Here is an 18,597-nt window from a genome sequence, read left to right on the forward strand (position 1 = left end):
AGAAATGAGCAAGGGAGCGCGGTGGCTTCCAGGAAAAAACTGAGAGGTGACCAAGGAGTAAAGTTCTGAACTGGCATGGATCTGGTCTAAAGAAATGGACCCTTTTTTGCATGTTAGCCAAAGCTCATCACCAAGCTGAACCTCCTGAAGTTCTGATATCAAACCACCTGAAAGAAGGCTCTCGCCCCTAAGTGCCAGGGTGTCCACACTGTAGCAGTTCACCTCCCTCGTCTGTCATTAATCTTCCCCATCTCTGCACGATGTGTCCATTCGCAGTAAAAAGGACCACGCTCTTCGAAGCCTCAAAGTCAGTGAAGATGCTGTTAGTCTTTATTTTACTCTGACAGGCTCCTTTATCCCAGAGACGATGCTAAGGCACAGAATCTTGGCTGGGACTTTCCCCCAAAGTTCAATCCAACCAGAGTAAGGGAAAAAATTGTCCTGTGTTACCAAAAACAAAACAAAAAAAATAATAATAATAATTTAAAAAAGGTTATTTAACATAAGCATAATAAATAGACTTGTATGCCATTTGCCTCTGTCCGCACAATGTAATCAGTCTATGGGATAGGCAGAAAAAGCCTGCACAAACCAAACCACCCTTCCTACTTTGTGCGTTCACAGATTAAACCTTTCCAGGGACTACAAGCCCCTGAAGGAGACAAGCGAGGATACAAGCAATCATTAAATCACTGAGAAATATCCAGAATAAGTTTCAACAGCAGGAAGCCCTACACCAAAGTGTGGCTCAATGCGTGTGTGTAAAGCCATGAGATGAGGCACAAAAAGCAGCACTTTGCTCTTTTTACAGCAAAAGAGGGAAAAGAGGAGCCAGACCAGGGGCTCCCCTGCCCTGCTTTGCAAGAGGATGAGCATTGAGGAGAAAATCTGCAAGCCCAGATGCTGGAAAATGCAGAGCCACCAGATTTCACACAGGAAATGAGGCACCCGATTGCTCTCACTGCACCACAACTGGAAACGAGCAGCACAGAAAACTCTTTCAGCATCAGCTGGTTCTGCCTATCTCAGGAAACTCTTTCCACACACCAGCTGGTGAAAACCCAGCTGCAGGGTTTCACCCAAGCCAAAGCAGAATTTCCTCACCCATCTTCCTGGGACGTGTAGGAGCCCCCCAAGGTGATGAAGGCCACAGCAGAAGCCAAGTGCCCAGCTTCAAGCCCTCCAGCTCACAGGAGAGCAAAGGGACCTGAACATTCTCCTCCGGGGGACAGTCCCAAGCTCTCAGCAGCATCCCCATCCCCTTCCCCAGTCTTTCATGCCCTCGGATGCCTCCTGCTCCCTCTTCCCAGGGACCCCTTCCACAGCTCAGGCATGGTACAGGGAGCCCAGAGCAGGGCAGAGGATTGCCATCAGTGACACAAAGATCCTGGATTTGTTGCTGCAGTATCAAAGTTGCTTTGAGAGCATGGACACCTTTTCTTTTTTAATCTTAACTGGCTTTTTTATCATTAGTTTATCTTGAGCATACAACTGGATACAAAAGAGAAGCAACCTTTGTCTGAAGCTCTGCCCTTCCACTCCTTTCAGGGAGGTTTCCCTGTTCACACCCCTATCATCCCTCATTTCTTAAGAGCATTTACTTTACTAATTGGGTAAAACAGTTGTTCTAGGAGCACTTCTGAGGGGATAGCCCTCCAGAGCTTGTCTGAGATGCCATGGGAAACCAGTTCACAAAGTTGCAGCCATCCTCTGAGCACAAACAAATCCTCCTCCGGGCCAAACCAGGGATCACAGTGTTCCACTGCAAGTATCCCCTTCTCTTTGTGCCATGAGATGCATAAAACATCTAGAGGGACCTGGAGGTCCCCTCTGCATCGAAGCTGAGAAGGTCTCAGCAGCAGCCACCCTGCTTCTTCCCACAGCCACCCATGGGCACCACGATCCCTGTGGTTCCCTGGACAAGCACACCACCCAGCACAGAAGCTTCCCATCTCCCAGTTGCTTTCCCCCTGTTTCTTCAGGAAAATTACTAAATATATAAATAAAACCACAAACCAACCCGCACTCAGAGATGCTACCATGGTGCCTGGGCTGGAGGATCCTGTCCACCAGCCCAGGTGAGAGCCATCACACCCCGCAGAGGCCATCTCAAGGGTCCCTGCTAGGAGGAGAGGAAAGAAAAAAGCCCGCGAGCAGCCGGGGAGATGTTGGCCCTATCGATTGTGTAAACTGTCAGTGGAGTGGCAATGAGCATTTTTGTGCTTCTATCCCAGGGAATAATCCAGCCTGATAATTAGTACATAAGAGATAAGTGGAAAATGAGACATCTAGTGAGGGTGGTTCAAGCCTCCTCGTGACATTGATAATGTGCAGATACATAGATCACTGTCGGGGCAAACCGCCACCGCCAGCCTGTGTCTTCCCATTGCCTCATCAATCCATCATCCGCTTAGCTACTGACACCTTGGCAGGCACACACCGCCAGCCCCGCATTTGAATTGCAAGGAGCAGGCTCCACCAGGGAATACAGATTTAAAAATCTAAGATTCAAATTTGTTTAAGTATTGTGAACAGCAATTCCCTTGCAAGGCATCTTCATTGCCCTTTTGCCAAGGGGGAACAGTTGGGTCTTTGTTAGAAGTACAAATTGCTTCTTAATGCAAAGGATAAAGCGGAGCCCAGGCACCTCCTTAGAATTCCTCCTGGCGCCCGCTAATGCTGCTGCATGTCAATTTTAATTTTTTGAAATTTAAACCGAGGGCTTTGTGTCTAAGCTCCATTTCGTCAGAAGATGGGGAGGTGGGGGGGGGGGGGGGGAGGAGGGAGGAGGAATAGTCAAAAAGGATTACAGATCCACGGGGAATTGGGGATCCATAGCAATTATGCTTCATTTGGGTCTCAGACACCGGTTTTAATCATATTCTAAATGGTACAAATCGACAAGACATTAGAGATTGATAAGTGTCTAACACATGTACCTGGTTATGAACTCTGCTCTCCTCGGCTTTGGGAGGTTTGAGGATGGGATTTAGGGAGGAATTGCTTTCTTCCTCCTCTGGCGGGGCAGCCTGGGGCCCTCCTGGTGCACCACCGAGGACGATGCCCTCTGAGGAGCAGGCAGGAGGCACAGGAGACTGCAAGAACCTGGTGCCCAGACCTGGAGCTGGAAAAAGTTCATCCCAGCTGTGAACCCCTGTGCTTCTGCCAGGCCAGAGAGATGGCCAAGCCCCAGCCAGGGCAGAGATGCTGCAGCCCAGCTCCTGCCCCACTTGTCTGGGCAGCCACAGGAGGGTTGTGAAGGGCAGCGAGCCTCCGGGGAGGTGAGAGCTTCACGAGGGCAAAATGGCATGTGGAAACAGCACGATGGAAGGAAGAGCTAACAAGGGGACCAGCTTTTGTAGCTCGGTTTAGCTCCCTTAGCTGGAACAGAGCACACCCTCTGTGCCCAAGCTGCGGGGTTTACCTGTTGTCTGAGGAAGATGCTCCCCCTCCACCAGCAGGCTCAGAGCCGCATGCACTGGTACACACCCTGCACTTTTAGAAGGACACACGGCACCTGGGATTTACCACATCCAAATGACCACATTCAAGACTGTTGGTCTTCAGTGAGCTTCCTCTCACCCCCATCTCCAGGGCCAGCTGGGGTCTCAGCCCCATGCATGCTGCGCTGTGGGGGCTCTCTCCCACCTCCTTGCATTTGTCAGGCACAGCACACTGCTGCTCTGTAACTGCCGATTAAATGATTTTTCTTGAACTTCAGTAACTCTGGGTCAGGTTCTGACCCAGTGAATGTTTAGCAGAAGCACTCTGCGCACCCAGTTTCACCCCTGGATGACTACGCACCTTCTTTTTATAAAACTGCATAAAGGTGAAGGTTTTTGCCTTCTCTATCTCCTCCCAGACCCTTTGAACTATAATCAAGACCTAGACAAGGTCCCCATCCTAACTTTTAGCTTTGGTGCAAACCTAAAGGACTGAAGCAGCACCCCTATGCCTCCCACCCCCCCATGCCACCAGCACAGCGCTCCTTTGCAGCACTGGAAGAGACACACAGCAAGAAGCCATTGTCTAAAAACATAATTTAATGTGGTGTTTTGGTGATCGTGGTCAAGGACTGAATTCTTTTTGCAGACAGGAACAGATTTGCCGTTAGTGACATTGTCATTCACACGAGCATCGCGTTGCACAGAAAAGAAAAGTTTACACTTGACCCCATAAAAACGAAGCAGCAGAGGAAAAACCAATTATGGCCACTCCATGAATAATCAAAACCACTTCATGAATAATCAATCCGAAAATTCAGCATCGTAATTAATACTCATCGACCAAAAAGAAAACGACCGGTTCAAATTCCATGTGTGGCACAGGCTGAACTCTGAGCCCCCGTGCGCACCGCGGGGACCACTCGGGAGTTTCAAGCCGCCAAGCTCCTGGTGTGACACACAAAACACCGAGGCTGACAAAGGGACAGGAGGGCTCAGAGCAGGGGATCGCTTTGTTTCACTCGCATTTCGTTTCCACGGGAAAAGAAAAAAAAAGAGGAAAAAAAAAAACGTACGAAGTGGTAACAAAGCCAAAGTGACCTGTGGAGACAGCGGACACCAGCGGGAACCGCGGCACGACGGGGTACGGAGACACCAGCCAGCCCCACACGCATCACTGGCGGGGTCAGCAGGGTCGTGTCGCTCGCTCTGTTTTAATCGGGGTATAAAAGAAAGCCAGAGAAAGTGCTGTACTTATTGTTGTTGCCTCCGTGCGCTTTGCCTCCGTCCAGCTTGACGTACACCTCGTCGCCGGAGTCCAGGTGCAGCACCACGCTGTTGCTGGCGTAGTCATAGTTCTGGTCGGCGTCCTGGGCGATGGCACTGGCCCGCACCTGCCAACACAGCCACGGCCGCATCAGCCCCCTCGGGCCCCCGCACGCCCCCACGCACCCCTCTCCCCTTCCCCAGGCCCCAAAGGGAACGGGGTTTCGCCAGGGCTCCGAGCGGAGCCGCTGCCGTCGGTGCGCCGTCGGGGGCTCCATCCCCGCACGGATGCCGGGGATGCGGCGGGGCCGGGGCACCTCGGGGCTGGCGGAGGGGTCTCGGGGGGTGAGAGGGGGGGTGTCGGCACCCACCTGCCCGTTCTTGCAGAGGTCGGCCCACATGCTGGTGCCGTCGCCGCCGCGCATGAGGATGTGGTAGGTGAAGAAATAGATGCCGCGCACCTGGCAGGTGAACTTGCCGCTGGCCGGCTCGTAGTGGTTGCCCAGGTTGGTGACCACGTCGTCGAACTTGAGCACCTCGTAGCCTTCGTGGGGGCTCTTGAGCCCCACGTAGAAGGCGATGCGGGGCCCGCTGAAGGCGGCGCTCAGCCCCCCCGCCGCCTCGCCGCCCCCCGCCGCCGCCCCGCCGCCGCTGCCCCCGCCGCCCCCCGCCCCGGGCAGCGGCAGCCCGGGCAGCCCCGGCTTCCCCGCCTCGCCCCGCTCCCCCGGAGGCCCCCGGGGACCCGGGGGTCCCTGTTCCCCGGGGGGACCCCGCGGGCCCGGCTTGCCCGGCCGGCCCGGCTCCCCTTTGGGGCCCTGGTGGACGAAGGGCGGCGGCGGGGGGTTGGCCCCCGGGTCCTGCAGAGCCTCCACGGCGGCCGTGCTGCCGGGGCCGGGCGGCCGGGCGGCGCTGTAGGGGTCGCAGATCATGCGGCAGGTGCCCATCATCTCGTAGTGGGCGCCGCTCTCGGCGGGCGCCTGCAGCAGCAGCAGGGGCACGGCGACCAGCAGGGCGACTGCCATGGCCAGGGCGAGCCCGGTGGCGGCCAGCAGCCGCCTCCTCCGCTGCCAGAGCCGGGCGGCGAGAGACAGCAGGTCCTCCTTGCCGGGAGAGGTAATGGTGGCGCGGGGGCCGGCCGCTCCCTGCGGGGGGGACGGCAAAAAAAAAAGAAAGGCGGTGAGCCCCCCCCCCGCCGCCGCCGCCTCCCCGTCGGGGCCCCCCTCAGCCCGCTCGCCCCTCCATGCCGCCGAGCCCCCCGGGCTCCCGGCGGGGCTGGCACGGAGCTGGGGGGGCGGCACGGAGCGGCACGGAGCGGCACGGAGCGGCCGCCCGGTGCTGCCCCCTTCGCCCGCCCCTCGGCGCCGCCCCGACGTGGGGGGAGCGGGGCGAGGCGGGGCGGCCGGACCCACCTGCGGGGTCGGGGGCTCGGGGGAGGGCTCGGGAACGGGGCTGAGACGTTTGCGGGGAGCCGCTTCGCCAGCCGGGGCCGGCCTGTGTGCGGAGAGATGCCCCGGGCACCGGCGGCGGCGCGGCCCCCCCGTGGCGGGGCGGGCGGAGGGGCGGGGAGCGGCGGCGGGGCTTCGCCGGCCCCCGACGGCTGGCAACGGTGTGGGGGACCCCCCACATCCCCTCCTGTCCCGTTCCATCCCATCCCATCCAATTCCATCCCATCCCCTTCTGTCCCGTCCCGTCCCATCCCGTCCCCTCCTGTCCGTCCCGTCCCGTCCCGTCCCGTCTCGCCCCGTCCCGTCGGGGCAGCGCAGGCAGCGGCTTTGCCATCCTCTTACCCTCGTTGCCATCCTCCCCTCGGCTTCCTCTGCCTCCTCCCGTCCAGCCTCAGCCGTGCCGAGCCGAGGGGCCGAGCATCCCGCAGCAGAGCTCCCCGGTGTCCCCGCACGCCCGTTCCGGCCGCCTCGGCTCCCCAGCTGCCGATGTGGGGGGGCACGGTGAAGAAATGCCTTTCGCAGAGTTTGGGCTGGGTTACGGCACGGTGTTTTGTAGGTTTCCCTGCGCGTGTTTGCGTCCCAATCAAGCGGTGTTTGCTTTTTCGGTTTGGTTTTATCCCAACCCAGGAATTGTAATTAATTGCCTTTGATTTTTTTATTTTTTTTTTCTGGCTAAACGGTGCTAACGCGGCGGGAGCTTTTCGCCTCGCTAAGTGCCTCCAGGGCTCTGCCCTGCGGGGAATAAATGGGGAGTAAATGGGGACCTTGCCCCAGTTCTTAGGGGTAGGCTGAGCACCGTTCCCGGGGTGGGAGCGCAGCCCCTGCCGAGATGTCCCGGGGAAAGGCTCTGGCGAGTCCCCCTGCCTCGGAGCACTTCGAGGGGGCTCCCCGCAGCTGCAGGTGCTGTGGTTTGTCTTAAAAAAAGACAAAACCTGCAGGTCGAGAAGCGAGCCGCCCAGCCTGATCCCAGGCTCGTTGAAGCTGATGGCCCGGAGGCATCGTATGCAAATGGTGACACGCGTTTGTTCCGAAAGCGGCAGAAAAAAAAAAAAAAAAAAAAAGGCAAAAAAAAAAAAGCCCTAAAAGGGCTTCAGGACTCTTTGTTAGCTCTCCTTGAAAATTAAGGAGGGGACAGCAAGGCTTTTCCGTCTGGCGTGCATGCGCTTGAGGACCAGACCTCATCTCGGTTATTCCGATGTGAGCATCCTGCGTGCCTCCCTGGCGTTCCTCGGGCATCACGCTGCTGCTGCTGCTGCTGAGGGCAGGATCCAGCCCCGGCCCTCCTGGTCTTTCTGATTTTTTTCACGTCTAAGTATGTAAATCTGGAAGGGAAATTAATCTCGTAAATGAAAACCTTTCCCTGAGTATTGTATCGATAGTCATTTTAGAGTAACGATGCCTATTACTTAGCACAATGCAGCTAAGTGTTTTAAGAGGCAAGATTGTGACTAAGATGTAAGTCCTTTTCCCTCTGAATTAACAGTTGCATCCCTCGGTGTTATTATAAGCCCCCACACTTGTCTAAAGCCTTGTAAAATGATTTCTGTTACAGCCCTGGTATAATTTTCCATATATTAACTGCATTAAACACAAACACATTCACAAATAAATTACACCGCTTTGTTGATCATCCCCACTTTAGCTTCTGTTAATTTCCCTTTTGTTCTGGAATTTGCCACTAGCTTGGCTCTCCCCGTGTACGTGAATCCTCCCTGTTCCCCCAGAGCTCTGCAAACCTCACCAACGTCTCTTTTTAATCTCCTGTTTTCCGAAGGCAGCAGCCACACCGTAGGTTTCCTAACCCTTTTCTGAATAATTAAGTTCCTGCATCATTTGGGCTCTGGTGCCACTTCCCTATTTGCATTAACTCACTTTTATAATGAGGTGCTGGGTGCTGGGAACGTTATTCTGACAGAGGCTCACTGGCCCCTTCTGCAAAACCAGAATAATTTGTAGGACGGGGGTCTGCTGTCCCTGTGGATCAATAGGAACAGGAGGAGAAACGTGGTCTAACTTCCAGCAGGACAAAACTGGCACACTTCTTAGGAAGGACAGTTAAGCACTTGAACAAGCAGGCAGAGATTACGGAGATATCAGCAGTGAGGTTTAGGTGCCAGATTCCAGCGGTTTTGTTTGGGAATAATTTAATTACTGCTCTGTAATGCAGTGAGAGGGGCTGATCCCCTAGTTAATCCCTCCACCGGATTGCTCTAAGGCAAACCCAGTGTGACTGCCAGGTACGCTGCATCCTCTCCACAAGGGTCTGGATTTCTGGAGACCTGGAGCAAGGGGCTGAGGGATGTAATGCATCCTGTGCCCCATGTCACCAGTCCAGCGCCAAGGCAAACCCACTGATCCCACACTGGGGTGTATTTAGGACTGGACAGAAACAGAACTGTTGAAAAGTTTGGGCACGGTTCCCAAATTTATACTGTCAAGAATGCAGACACTTCACACCAGAGCTCCAACTGGCTCCGGCGTGCCCAGTCCCCCTTTCTGAGGGGGAACCCAACAAGGAACATTTTTATTTCCAGTTTGGATTACAGTGCCTAAATTCTGCTTTAATCCCCTCTTTAGGTTTCTTTTGGGACTTGACCCTTAGCTTGGAAATATAAGAAGAGCTGTAACAGGTCAGGTTTGTTATTTAGCAAAAATTCCAAATCTATGTCATACATTTATGTCAAGTCCATGGTGATACTTCCCTTGTATTTTCTCTCAACCTCCAGCAAGTCATGTCTTAGGGACTTCCCGAACCATCATAAAATATTTTCAACAAGCTGAAATCAAGAACACTGTGAGAAAAGACACAGATCTTGGATCAATACCCTCATCCCAGTGACCAGCTTTGCTTTGCTTTCTTTTGCCATGATTGATGAAAGTTTTGGATAACATTGCCCTCTGCTCCCCTCAAGTGTTTCATTCATTGCCTTTCTCACATCACGAGACTCACAAACAATTCTTGTTGCCAGAATTAACTCTCTGCAACTTCATGTATTCAACAGCCAGTAAAACATAATATATACACTCCTTATCCTAAAAAGTTCACGATTCTTGCTGAAAGCAGCTTTGAATCTGTTAATGGTCACGGTGCATTTAATATGATTTCCATTCACAAAATATAAAATATGAAGGTACTGGCTACTTTGACTTGACGGAGGGAAAAGTTCAGAAATGTGTAGGGTCTTGGAGAGCAGAGGAAATATTTTATTACATTGAAGAAGGACAGGAGCTGGTTCTCATCTTGCTGTCTGGAAGGCAGGGTTGGGATACCCCACAGAGGCTTGTGCTGCCATAATATCAGGGCCCTGCAGCCAGAATAGGGTGCCCTATACTGACATGACATCTGTAACAGATTGTGCAGGAGAAGTTTTTGTACACACAAAACAAACACTGCCATCGGTTAGGCTTTACTGTGTTTATTGATCACTGTGAATGGCTGCTACTTGCATTTTACAGTATCCACTTGCTGTGCATGAAAGACAAAATCTGCTGATTGTCTCTTTGCAACGGGGTGCTTAGGTAAATATGTTTAGCTGCTTACAAGAAAGCAGTACAAAAACACAGAACTGCCTTCAGGGCACTGCTTGGAGAAATACCAACAGGCATGGAGAGAATCGGTGGAAGACAAATGTCTTCACATCCCCAAAACAGCAGCTGCTCATCAAACTCAGGAGAACTCAACTGATATTTTCTGGAAAAGAGCAATTAGAGGGGCTGAACCTTCCTCCCCACTTCAAAGCCAGAGGGGCTTTGCTGTTGCCTTCTCCCAGAGCAGAATCACACCTTGAAGTTAATTCATGAGAGTTTATCTATACAGAGTGGGAGGATGGAGATCTCACAGGACTGAAGCTGGTGCTGAAGATGCCTGGTCCCTACACCAATGCATGTGGCTGTTCATGTCCCCAGGAATCAGGAAGGGAACAGCAGCTGATCCTCAGCCCTGGCAGCCAGGGCTGGTAGAGGAAATATCAGTGGAGCTCCAGGCTGTCTGTGTTCCCCATCCCTAGAGCACATCCTCAGCTGAGCTACGGTGGTCTTGGAGAGAAACAAAACTGTCTTTAACAAAAGACAGGGTCTGAGCAACATCACCTGTCAAACTGCCAGGTTTGAATGAAGTCTCACTTAAAGACAGTAAATTAAAATGGAGCAAGAGGCCAAATTTGCTTGCTCTTAAGCAGCTGAAGGCTAGAAACGTGGGCCACAGTGAGAGCAAATTTATCTTTCCTCCCCAAGTCCTCTGATTCTCAGTGTGTTTACAGACTGCTTGAGGAGAAACAGGTTGGCCCCAGATTTTTCTTGTTCGGTTTGTGTCTTTGGATAACTAATGCTTTTCCAGTGTGACTGCTGGGGTAACTCTGCACTGTCTACACAGTAAAGCAGCTGTTTTTATCTTTGAGCTGAGGCCCTCCATACAAACTACAAATGATGAAAGCATGGTTATGGTAAACATAAGGGTAACCAGTACATCCAACCATATCAGGGAACTTGGAGGTCTAATAGATCCTCCCCGTGTCTTCTGAACATAACCCATGTGCATTTGGCCAAGCTCTTCAGTAATACCTGTGCCTATAAAACCAAACGCTTGGCAGAGTCTCCTGCTGAAAATCATCCATTTCTCCTGTTGAAAATCACCCATTTCTCTTCTGAGCCCTTCAACATGCCTGGCAGGACTCAGCTCTCAAGCCTTCATGACTTCAGAAGAGGGAAGGGGGAGGCTAGAAGGTCAGAAGAGCTAAAATCAGTCCAGTTATGCATATCCCTTGTCTTAATTTAGCAAAATTTCCACATCCAACCATTAGGCTAATTATTTCTATTCTGTGAAGGGAGATATTGCTGCAGGGAGTTGATGTGCATGGGCAGCTGGTTTAACCAGGATGAAAGACATCCATTATAAACACTTCTGAAGTGTATTTTGACTTCCCTCTGGGACTTCACTAAACCTGCGGTCAGGTACCAGAGAGAATTTGTCCCCTCAAGACAAAGACAAGAATAAAATTAGTAAGAAATAATGGCCAAATCCACAGGTGTGACAGATGGTGCTGAATGGACATCTGTGGCATAACATTCTGCTACCATGAAAAACTTTTACCATACATCCCTCCAATTAAATGTTTTCTGCTGTTAATCACGTAGCATGAAGAGGAAGATGTAGGATTGCAGAACCAAACCTAAGGATGTCAGGATTTGTGTTATGCCTCTGTCAGTTGTAAGAAACACAGAGAGCCGGGAGTAAAAGTCTGAGGAAGATGTATGGAACAGGTGAGGCTGATGGTCCAGTTCTGTGATGCTTGCTTTGGTGAAAAGCCCTGTGAAAAGGAGTCGGTCCACTGAGCAGAGGCAGCTGCAAGGTTTGTGCAGAGACAAGATGCTTCATACCTCAGGACAAGCAGCCCCAGGTGAAGAGGCTCGGCTGCTGCTCCTGCAATACATGTACCTTGGGGTGCTGCTGGAGAGGAGACAGAGAGACAGAGCCAAAGGTCAGGGAAGTCAGTCCTGGTGCAGCCACGTGGATCAGCCGACAAACACACGTACCTCTGGGATGCTCGGGGAATTAATAACCAGACTAATGGTGACAATTATTTTTGAAAAAGCCTGGTTAACCCAATAGAAAGATTAACTGTAATAGAAAAACACAGGTTTCTGTAAAAATGGAAACTGAAGTAGCCAAGAAGACTTTGTGAGATTAAAAAAAAAAAAAAAAAAAAAAGTTTGATTAAAACATGATAAAACTGTCCCGACATACACAGCCATCTCTGATGGCTGATCCGATATAAACCCAAATTAAAAGCATGACAATGGGCTTTATTTAGAAACATTCTGACCTTTCTCGTATGACTTGTGTCCTGCCGTCTCGTTACTTGTCATTCTCAGTCACTGTATGTTGCGTAAATCAAAAGTGTAAGCTCTCCAGGGCATAGGACTGCATCTTTTTTTCATCTGCTCTGCACAACAATGCATGCAGAAGGGAGACTTTTAAAATTGTTAAATGAAACACAAATAAAACATTTGAGCTCCAGTTTTGCAGCTTGGCTAAATTCCTTTGCAAGGAAAAAAATAAAAATCGATAGTGTGAATATTAATAAGAAGTTTTTTGTTCACTTAAGCCAAACTTAGGCTAAATAATAGCCATGGAAAGGCAGAAATCTCCTTGGCAATGATTTTTATCAAGTTGCAGAGCAGTTCCTGGGGGAGAACAGTGGAAGCTCCAGTGCTTGGGATTCTGAGGGTGAGTTTGGGCAAAGCCAGAGACCGCACTGCAGGGCTCGGTCCCCGCTGGCAGGAAGACAAATGCGAAACCCTCACAGTTCTTTCTGTTTTGCTCTTCTATGATCCTTATAAGAGAGATTGATGCTGACAGCATCCAGGTGGTGTGTCCATGACTCAGCTGTCACGTCACTGCTTACAGCTCAAAGCCAGTGAGTCAAGGAATGAGAAACAGGTGGAAGGAGGAGGAGAGCCCTCCCGAAGTGCTCACCTCCAGCCATCTCTCTCTAGGCGAGTGGAGCCAATTGCAGACCACAGGGGCAAGGAAGAAGGAGAGGTGATGACAGAAGGAGCGGCTGGTCACCTTCCTCCAAGGAGACAGCAGGGTTGCAAGCCTTTCTCCATGCCTTACGTGGTGTGGAAGAAAAGCCTGGTGTGAGTTAATGTAGTTCTCCAAGCCAGAAGTGTCCGCCCTATGTGGTAGGCCTGAGGCCTGCTGACACTTGTGAATGCTCACCGTAGGCAAAGCTGTGGATGAAACAAATCAAATCCATCAAGCTCAGCTCATCTTAGGCAGAAAAGGTAACCTTGCAAAAGTCTGGCCATTTACTTTTATCAATGCAACGATTAATGCTATAAATCTGAGGAGTGGCACCCTTGACCCTTTTCTGAGAATGTGTCCTCACTGTGCTGGTGGCTGTGGTGATGCGAAGATTCACAAAAGAAATCTGGGATCTAAACATGGATCTAATTTTTTTACAACTGCCTCGACTGCAAGGCTTCCCTCTTGTAATTCACAGCAGCAGAAGGTCGATGCCATTTTCAGAAGGTGGGTATCCCACCTCTGTCTCTGACTGCGGGCATGATCAATGTCTAACACATGGAAATCTCTGCAGGGCTGGAAACTCCACAACCTCCCCAGCCCATCTGTCCACAGAAAAAACAAAACAAAAACAACATTTCCCAATGTCAAATCTCAATTTCCCTGCTGCAGTTTAACCTCTAATTCACTGTTTTATCTGTCATGGACAGAGAGAGCAGGGGATTCCCTTCCTTTTGGTGGTATAGTTTCACATACTTGACAATTGCTAGTTTGCTTCCATGGTCTATCTGTCCTTCCGAAGCTGATTAACCCTAGTCCACTACCCTTTCCACTTTTCTTCATCACTGGTGCTTTCTGGAGCTCTGGTAATGGCCAGCGCTCTGCCTGGACTTTCTCCCATGTTCCACATCTCTTTTAATATGCAGTGCTCAAGACTGGGCACAGGAATCTTTGGCCAAGGCCTTTCTAGTTGCCTGTTTCATAAAAGCACATCGTTGTGAACTCTTGCCCTGCTGTGATCCCTGTCACCCACAAATCCTTCTCCAGAGAGCAGTCAGCACCCTGCATCTGTGCATCTGAATATCCCTAACTGCTTCACCTCGCAGTTGTCCATGCTGGTGACACTCTGGTTTCCTTACATTCAGTCTTTGATTTGCCACTATTACTTGGACTTCTCAGCCTCTCCCTCAGCCTGCCAGCTGTCACCAGCAGCTTGTAAGTTTAATAACTGTTCCCCATCCCACCACTGGTGTCATTACTAGCAATATAAATAGTACCAGAGCCCTAGAGAGCCCCACCTTCTGTTTTGGTGATGACTAGCTGATACCTTCTCTGCCCAGATGAGTTTCGAAGCCATCCTATAATATTTCCAACTGACAGATCTTCCCCACTTCCTTTATAAGAACATTACAAGTAACAGTGTTAAAAGCTTTTTAAAAGGCAAGGGATATGGTATCTAATGGTTTGCTACACACACAAAGCCTATTTCTAGTTACAGAAGAAAATTACATTGGTGTTACAGAATGCATTTTGACAAAAATAAAAAACAAAAACGCTGGCTAGTATGTACCCCTTTACTATGTGACTATTGCATGTTTTGTTAGCTGCCCAAAAACTTATCATACATTTACAATCTCTTGCACAAAGCGCTATGCAAACACAGAACAAAAAGTTGGGTCCTATGCTCCTACACCAAGAAATTCACAATCTAATTCACCTTCTTTTTTTTTCCCCCAAGGAAAATGCCCCCTCTTTCCCTATCAGACTTCACACTGAAACAACTAGGAAAAGGAGAGAATTCATTCTGCAAGCTCCTTTTATCACAAAACAAGATGACCACTTCTTTTCTGAGGAGCTGCAAACAAGTAGTGTATCGTATTCCTGGCATCATCAAGAGTCATAGCTGCGCCTTGATTTTAACCACATTAAGCCTTGCTGGAGGCTAAAAGACATCATCTGTCTGCATCCCCCTTGTTGTCTGCTCACTCACTGTCTGTGCCACCTAGGATGCAAGTCAGGCAGTTCTCCGGTTTTCAAACCTGACTGCTTCCAGTATGAATGACACATCTTATGGTGACACAACTGCTGCAGGGTCTGCAGGAATTGTCTGAAAGCCAAGAGCTCTGTCCAAGGGAAGGAAAAATGGCAAGGATATAGCTATGTGAAGTGAATGAGTAAAAGACACCAACTCCAAGACTGCAAGGCGCAGGGACTGGAAACGTGGCATTTTGTACTGCCCCTGCAAAGTAAACCAATTTTTAAAAGTGCTAAATCATGGCACTGGTTGCAATGAAACTTGATCTTATTGTGTGGAGCTCTGATGTGCAGAGGCGCAAGGAGGAGTGCTTTCAGGTTAAGGTCTTCCAGCCAGGCAGTCTCTGCCTGGGTGTTTGCATTGCACCTGGGATTGCAAAATGGGGGCTCTACTGTTGCAGCTGAAATGAGGGAATTAATAAAAATGAATATTGTTTATAAATGCAAAGCATTTGGAACTAATTACAGTTTTTCTCTCTACTGAATTGTATTTATAATTACTTTTGATTAACATAAAGAGGATTTTTTTTTTTTTACCAATTCAGAGGATATTCAGAGCATCTAGAAACTAAGGTAATTCTTTGAACGCTAAGTTATTAGTGGAAATTTCAAGACTTCCAGAGAACATATTCCACGTGCAGGGAACAGCTGAGACATCCAGCATGACCTGGATGACCTGGGCACCTTGGCGCCATGAAATGGTTTGACATGAACCTTTCCCTTCTGTACACAGCCATGGTGTGCACATCTGCTGCTCGACCACACATTTGCACAGCTTCTAGGTGTTCAGGGGCCCAAATGGGACCGTGCTGATTGAATTGGGAAGCAGAATCAGATGCCAGTGATTTACGGGGATTGCAGGAGGCGGCTCATGTTCATAAATGGCACATTTGGTGTGAGAGTACTAATGGAACTTATACTGTAAAAAATTATCTCAGTACAAAGTATGGAATTAGCTGGGAGGATTTATGCAACAGACATAAAATCCAGTGGAAACAGTCTAACCTTTCTGAAGCTTAATAAGTTTTTTCCTTATTTACAGAAATGTCTTAATTTATGCAAGGTGAATGCCAGAAAAGAATGCTATAGATTTAGTCAGAGCCTAGCTCTTGTTATTTATAGACCTGCATGGCCTTATCCTGCTCTAGTTTACATCAAGAGTAAAATTATTTGAAGTCATTGGGCCTAATCCAAAATCTTTTATGTTGTGCTTTTGAAATGGGCACCAGCACTATACTATTAGTTGGCCCCAAAATAATTACAATAATTAGTAAAAAAAAATGTGAAGAAAAAAAAATGTTGGTAATAAAGAAAACGGCAAAAAATTGCTTTTCATCCTGCTCATCCTCGTTGCATGTTACACTAAATATATATCAAAATATCACTCTCCTGTCCTTGGCTGTGCAGAAGCAGAAGACAAACGATTCCCTGAGCACAGAGGGGTTTCCCTGTGGCCCCCAGAACAGGATGGTGCTTGCTCCTTGGTGGTTTGGCAGGATCTTCAGCCAGGTTACTACAGAAAGGATGCTTCAGTAACCACACTGTCTCTCCATCAGTGTTTACCACATACCCTTTGAGTTTGTCAGCCAGTTTTATCCAAACTGTGACAACGTCCTTCAGAAAATGCTGTTCCTAGCAGTGTCTTGAAAGTCAGAGACATGCTGGTGCTCCAGTGAGAGGAGGGAGAGATTCACCAAGTGTGACACCACCTCGGGCTGGTGGAGCAGGGAGGACACTTTCAGCCATTCACCAGGAGTGCCACACACAGGATGGAATTTGTAGTACAGAGGCACGAGGTGGGTAGAGTTAAAAATACTAATCGGAAACCAGACTTCTGTTCTCCATCAGTCAACACATCTTACTAGGTGCAGCTACATCCCACACAAATTTCATCCTGTGGTTTTCCACAGCATCTCAATTTCTCACAGACACCAATGAATGCCACCTTAAAATAACACCCCAAAGTCAACTGGGGTTATTAACCAGAGGTGCCCAATACATGAACTCCAACAAATCTTGCACCAGAGGTTTCAGATGTCATCACCCCATTCATCTGCTTCAGCTTCTCCCCAGTGTCACCACCACACAGCTGGCAGAGGGAAATGGGGTTCCTCCAGCTTCCCAGCCCACATCCCCTATACAGGCAAAACAGTGCAGCACCAAATCCTCCTGCTTCTCCAGTAGTAGGCATATTGTGCATTCCCAGCAAAGCTCCTGGTAACCTGAGTGACCTATGAGGATGGGGAGGCTCAGGACTCCTGCAAAGCAGATGTTTGTGCTGGGACCTGGGAAGCATAATTCAACTGTCCTGAGCTGTCTTTTTGCTCTCCTTTCCTCATTCATCATACGCCTCTCAACTTCCTACACAAAACAGTGCTACTGCTGCCTCAAAGGATGATGCAAAGGATTTTAACTGCTCCCTGGCAAGGAACCACCCTCACCCCATGGGCAGGGGAGAGCCTAGAGTGAAGGCAGGGGGCAGGAGGGGGAATTTGGGTCTCGAAGTCCAGATTTGGCCACTTTTGGTGGTGGCCAGCAGAAAGCAGACACTGTGCAGGAGATGCAGCCCCTAGAGGGAGTCAGTGATCCAGGCTTTCTCAGACGGGTTTCTTCTCCAGACAAGAATAATTAGGGTCAGCACCAACCTTTGGAGTGTCCACCAGGCTTTTGGACTACCTCCTTTACCTTCACCAGCACCACTTCTGCTTTTCTTGCTCTTGACCTCCATACCTGGTGCCATTTGCCCGATCTGAGCTGTCTCTTGCTCCTCCCGTCCTTCCTTCTCCATCCTCTGCTCCACCTCTGCCTTGGTTCCCTCGTATCCCTAAACCCTGTCCCAGCTCTTCTGGACACTGCTGAGTCCTCCTGGCTCTGCCGTGCATGAGTGAACCGAGATGTACCAGGGCCCAAAACTTCACCCAGCCTGAGTTTTTAAATAGAGCCTGGACAGCGGTCCTGTCATCAAACTTGGAGCATCCTCTCCAACGCATGGAGCTTCTTCCAGGCAAAACACACACAGCAATTTGTAAAATATAGATAAATCATGCGATTTTCTATAAATTTATTCCCAGGCATAATTGCTTTCTTTAAGCTGAAAATTTGCATTAGTACACGCAAGCAAATCTATGTGAGCATCTGTATGTATCAGCCATAAGATGAAAAACCCCAGTGCAAAGAGCTAATGTTTGACAAAGTTATAATTAAATGAAATCTAGAATCTTATCATGAAAATTGTTCAGAAATCTTCACTGCAGACATTGCAGTCCATATTACTTAGCATGGTAAAGGAACTAATTTCTACATCATTCTGTATCACAGAGAAATCTGAAAATATTCATATTTCATTTATTCTTCACTCCACTGAAACTCCCTTTCAAATTGAATCAATGTTAGCTGAAAGTAATGTTTTACCACACAGAAAAAAAAAAAAAAAAAAATCAGATTTTTTCTGCTTCCATCATTTTAGTTGTACTTTTCACAATTATTTTGAATGAAGCCCTGCAAATCATAACTTCCAAGCTCCATGACAGGAGTTCTGCAGAAGCTGCCTTTGCCTGCCGAGCAGTTATCGGAATGGAAAAGAAGAGGGTGAAAAATGTAATAGGGAATCCGTCAGCGTTACCAAGATGTTTTCATTGCGCCAGCAAGCTTGCTTGGCAGACCAGCCATGAAATCCCACCTCGTCTCCCATCCCTATAAACCAAAAAGTGTCTACAGCAGGGGTGCTGGAAGGGGCTGTTCACCACACGGTGCAGAAGGAGCCACAGCCATTTTCAGGGCATGGACAAGGCCCCAGCATGGCACCTCGCTGCTGGCATGGCTGCCAGGGTGGGGACAAGATGGCGCTCAGGGTGGTGGTGCACTGGGATGGCGCTGGGCCCGA

At 49.5% G+C, this 18,597-nt stretch overlaps 1 protein-coding gene across 1 annotated transcript; it reads right to left on the reverse strand.

Moving 5' to 3' along the window:
* Positions 1-4,657: 4,657 nt before the first annotated feature.
* On the reverse strand, positions 4,658-5,833 carry C1QL2 (complement C1q like 2; the record flags this gene model as incomplete). The annotated part of the gene is made up of 2 exons (XM_084288799.1): positions 5,081-5,833; positions 4,658-4,837 (listed from the first exon to the last, which is right to left on the reverse strand). Exons 1-2 carry the CDS (start codon positions 5,729-5,731, stop codon positions 4,658-4,660), a joined length of 831 nt encoding a protein of 276 aa, XP_084144925.1. The 5' UTR covers positions 5,732-5,833.
* Positions 5,834-18,597: the final 12,764 nt, after the last annotated feature.

Source organism: Netta rufina (assembly GCF_964035555.1).
Source record: "Netta rufina genome assembly, chromosome: 6".
NCBI classification, from domain to species: Eukaryota; Metazoa; Chordata; class Aves; order Anseriformes; family Anatidae; genus Netta; species Netta rufina.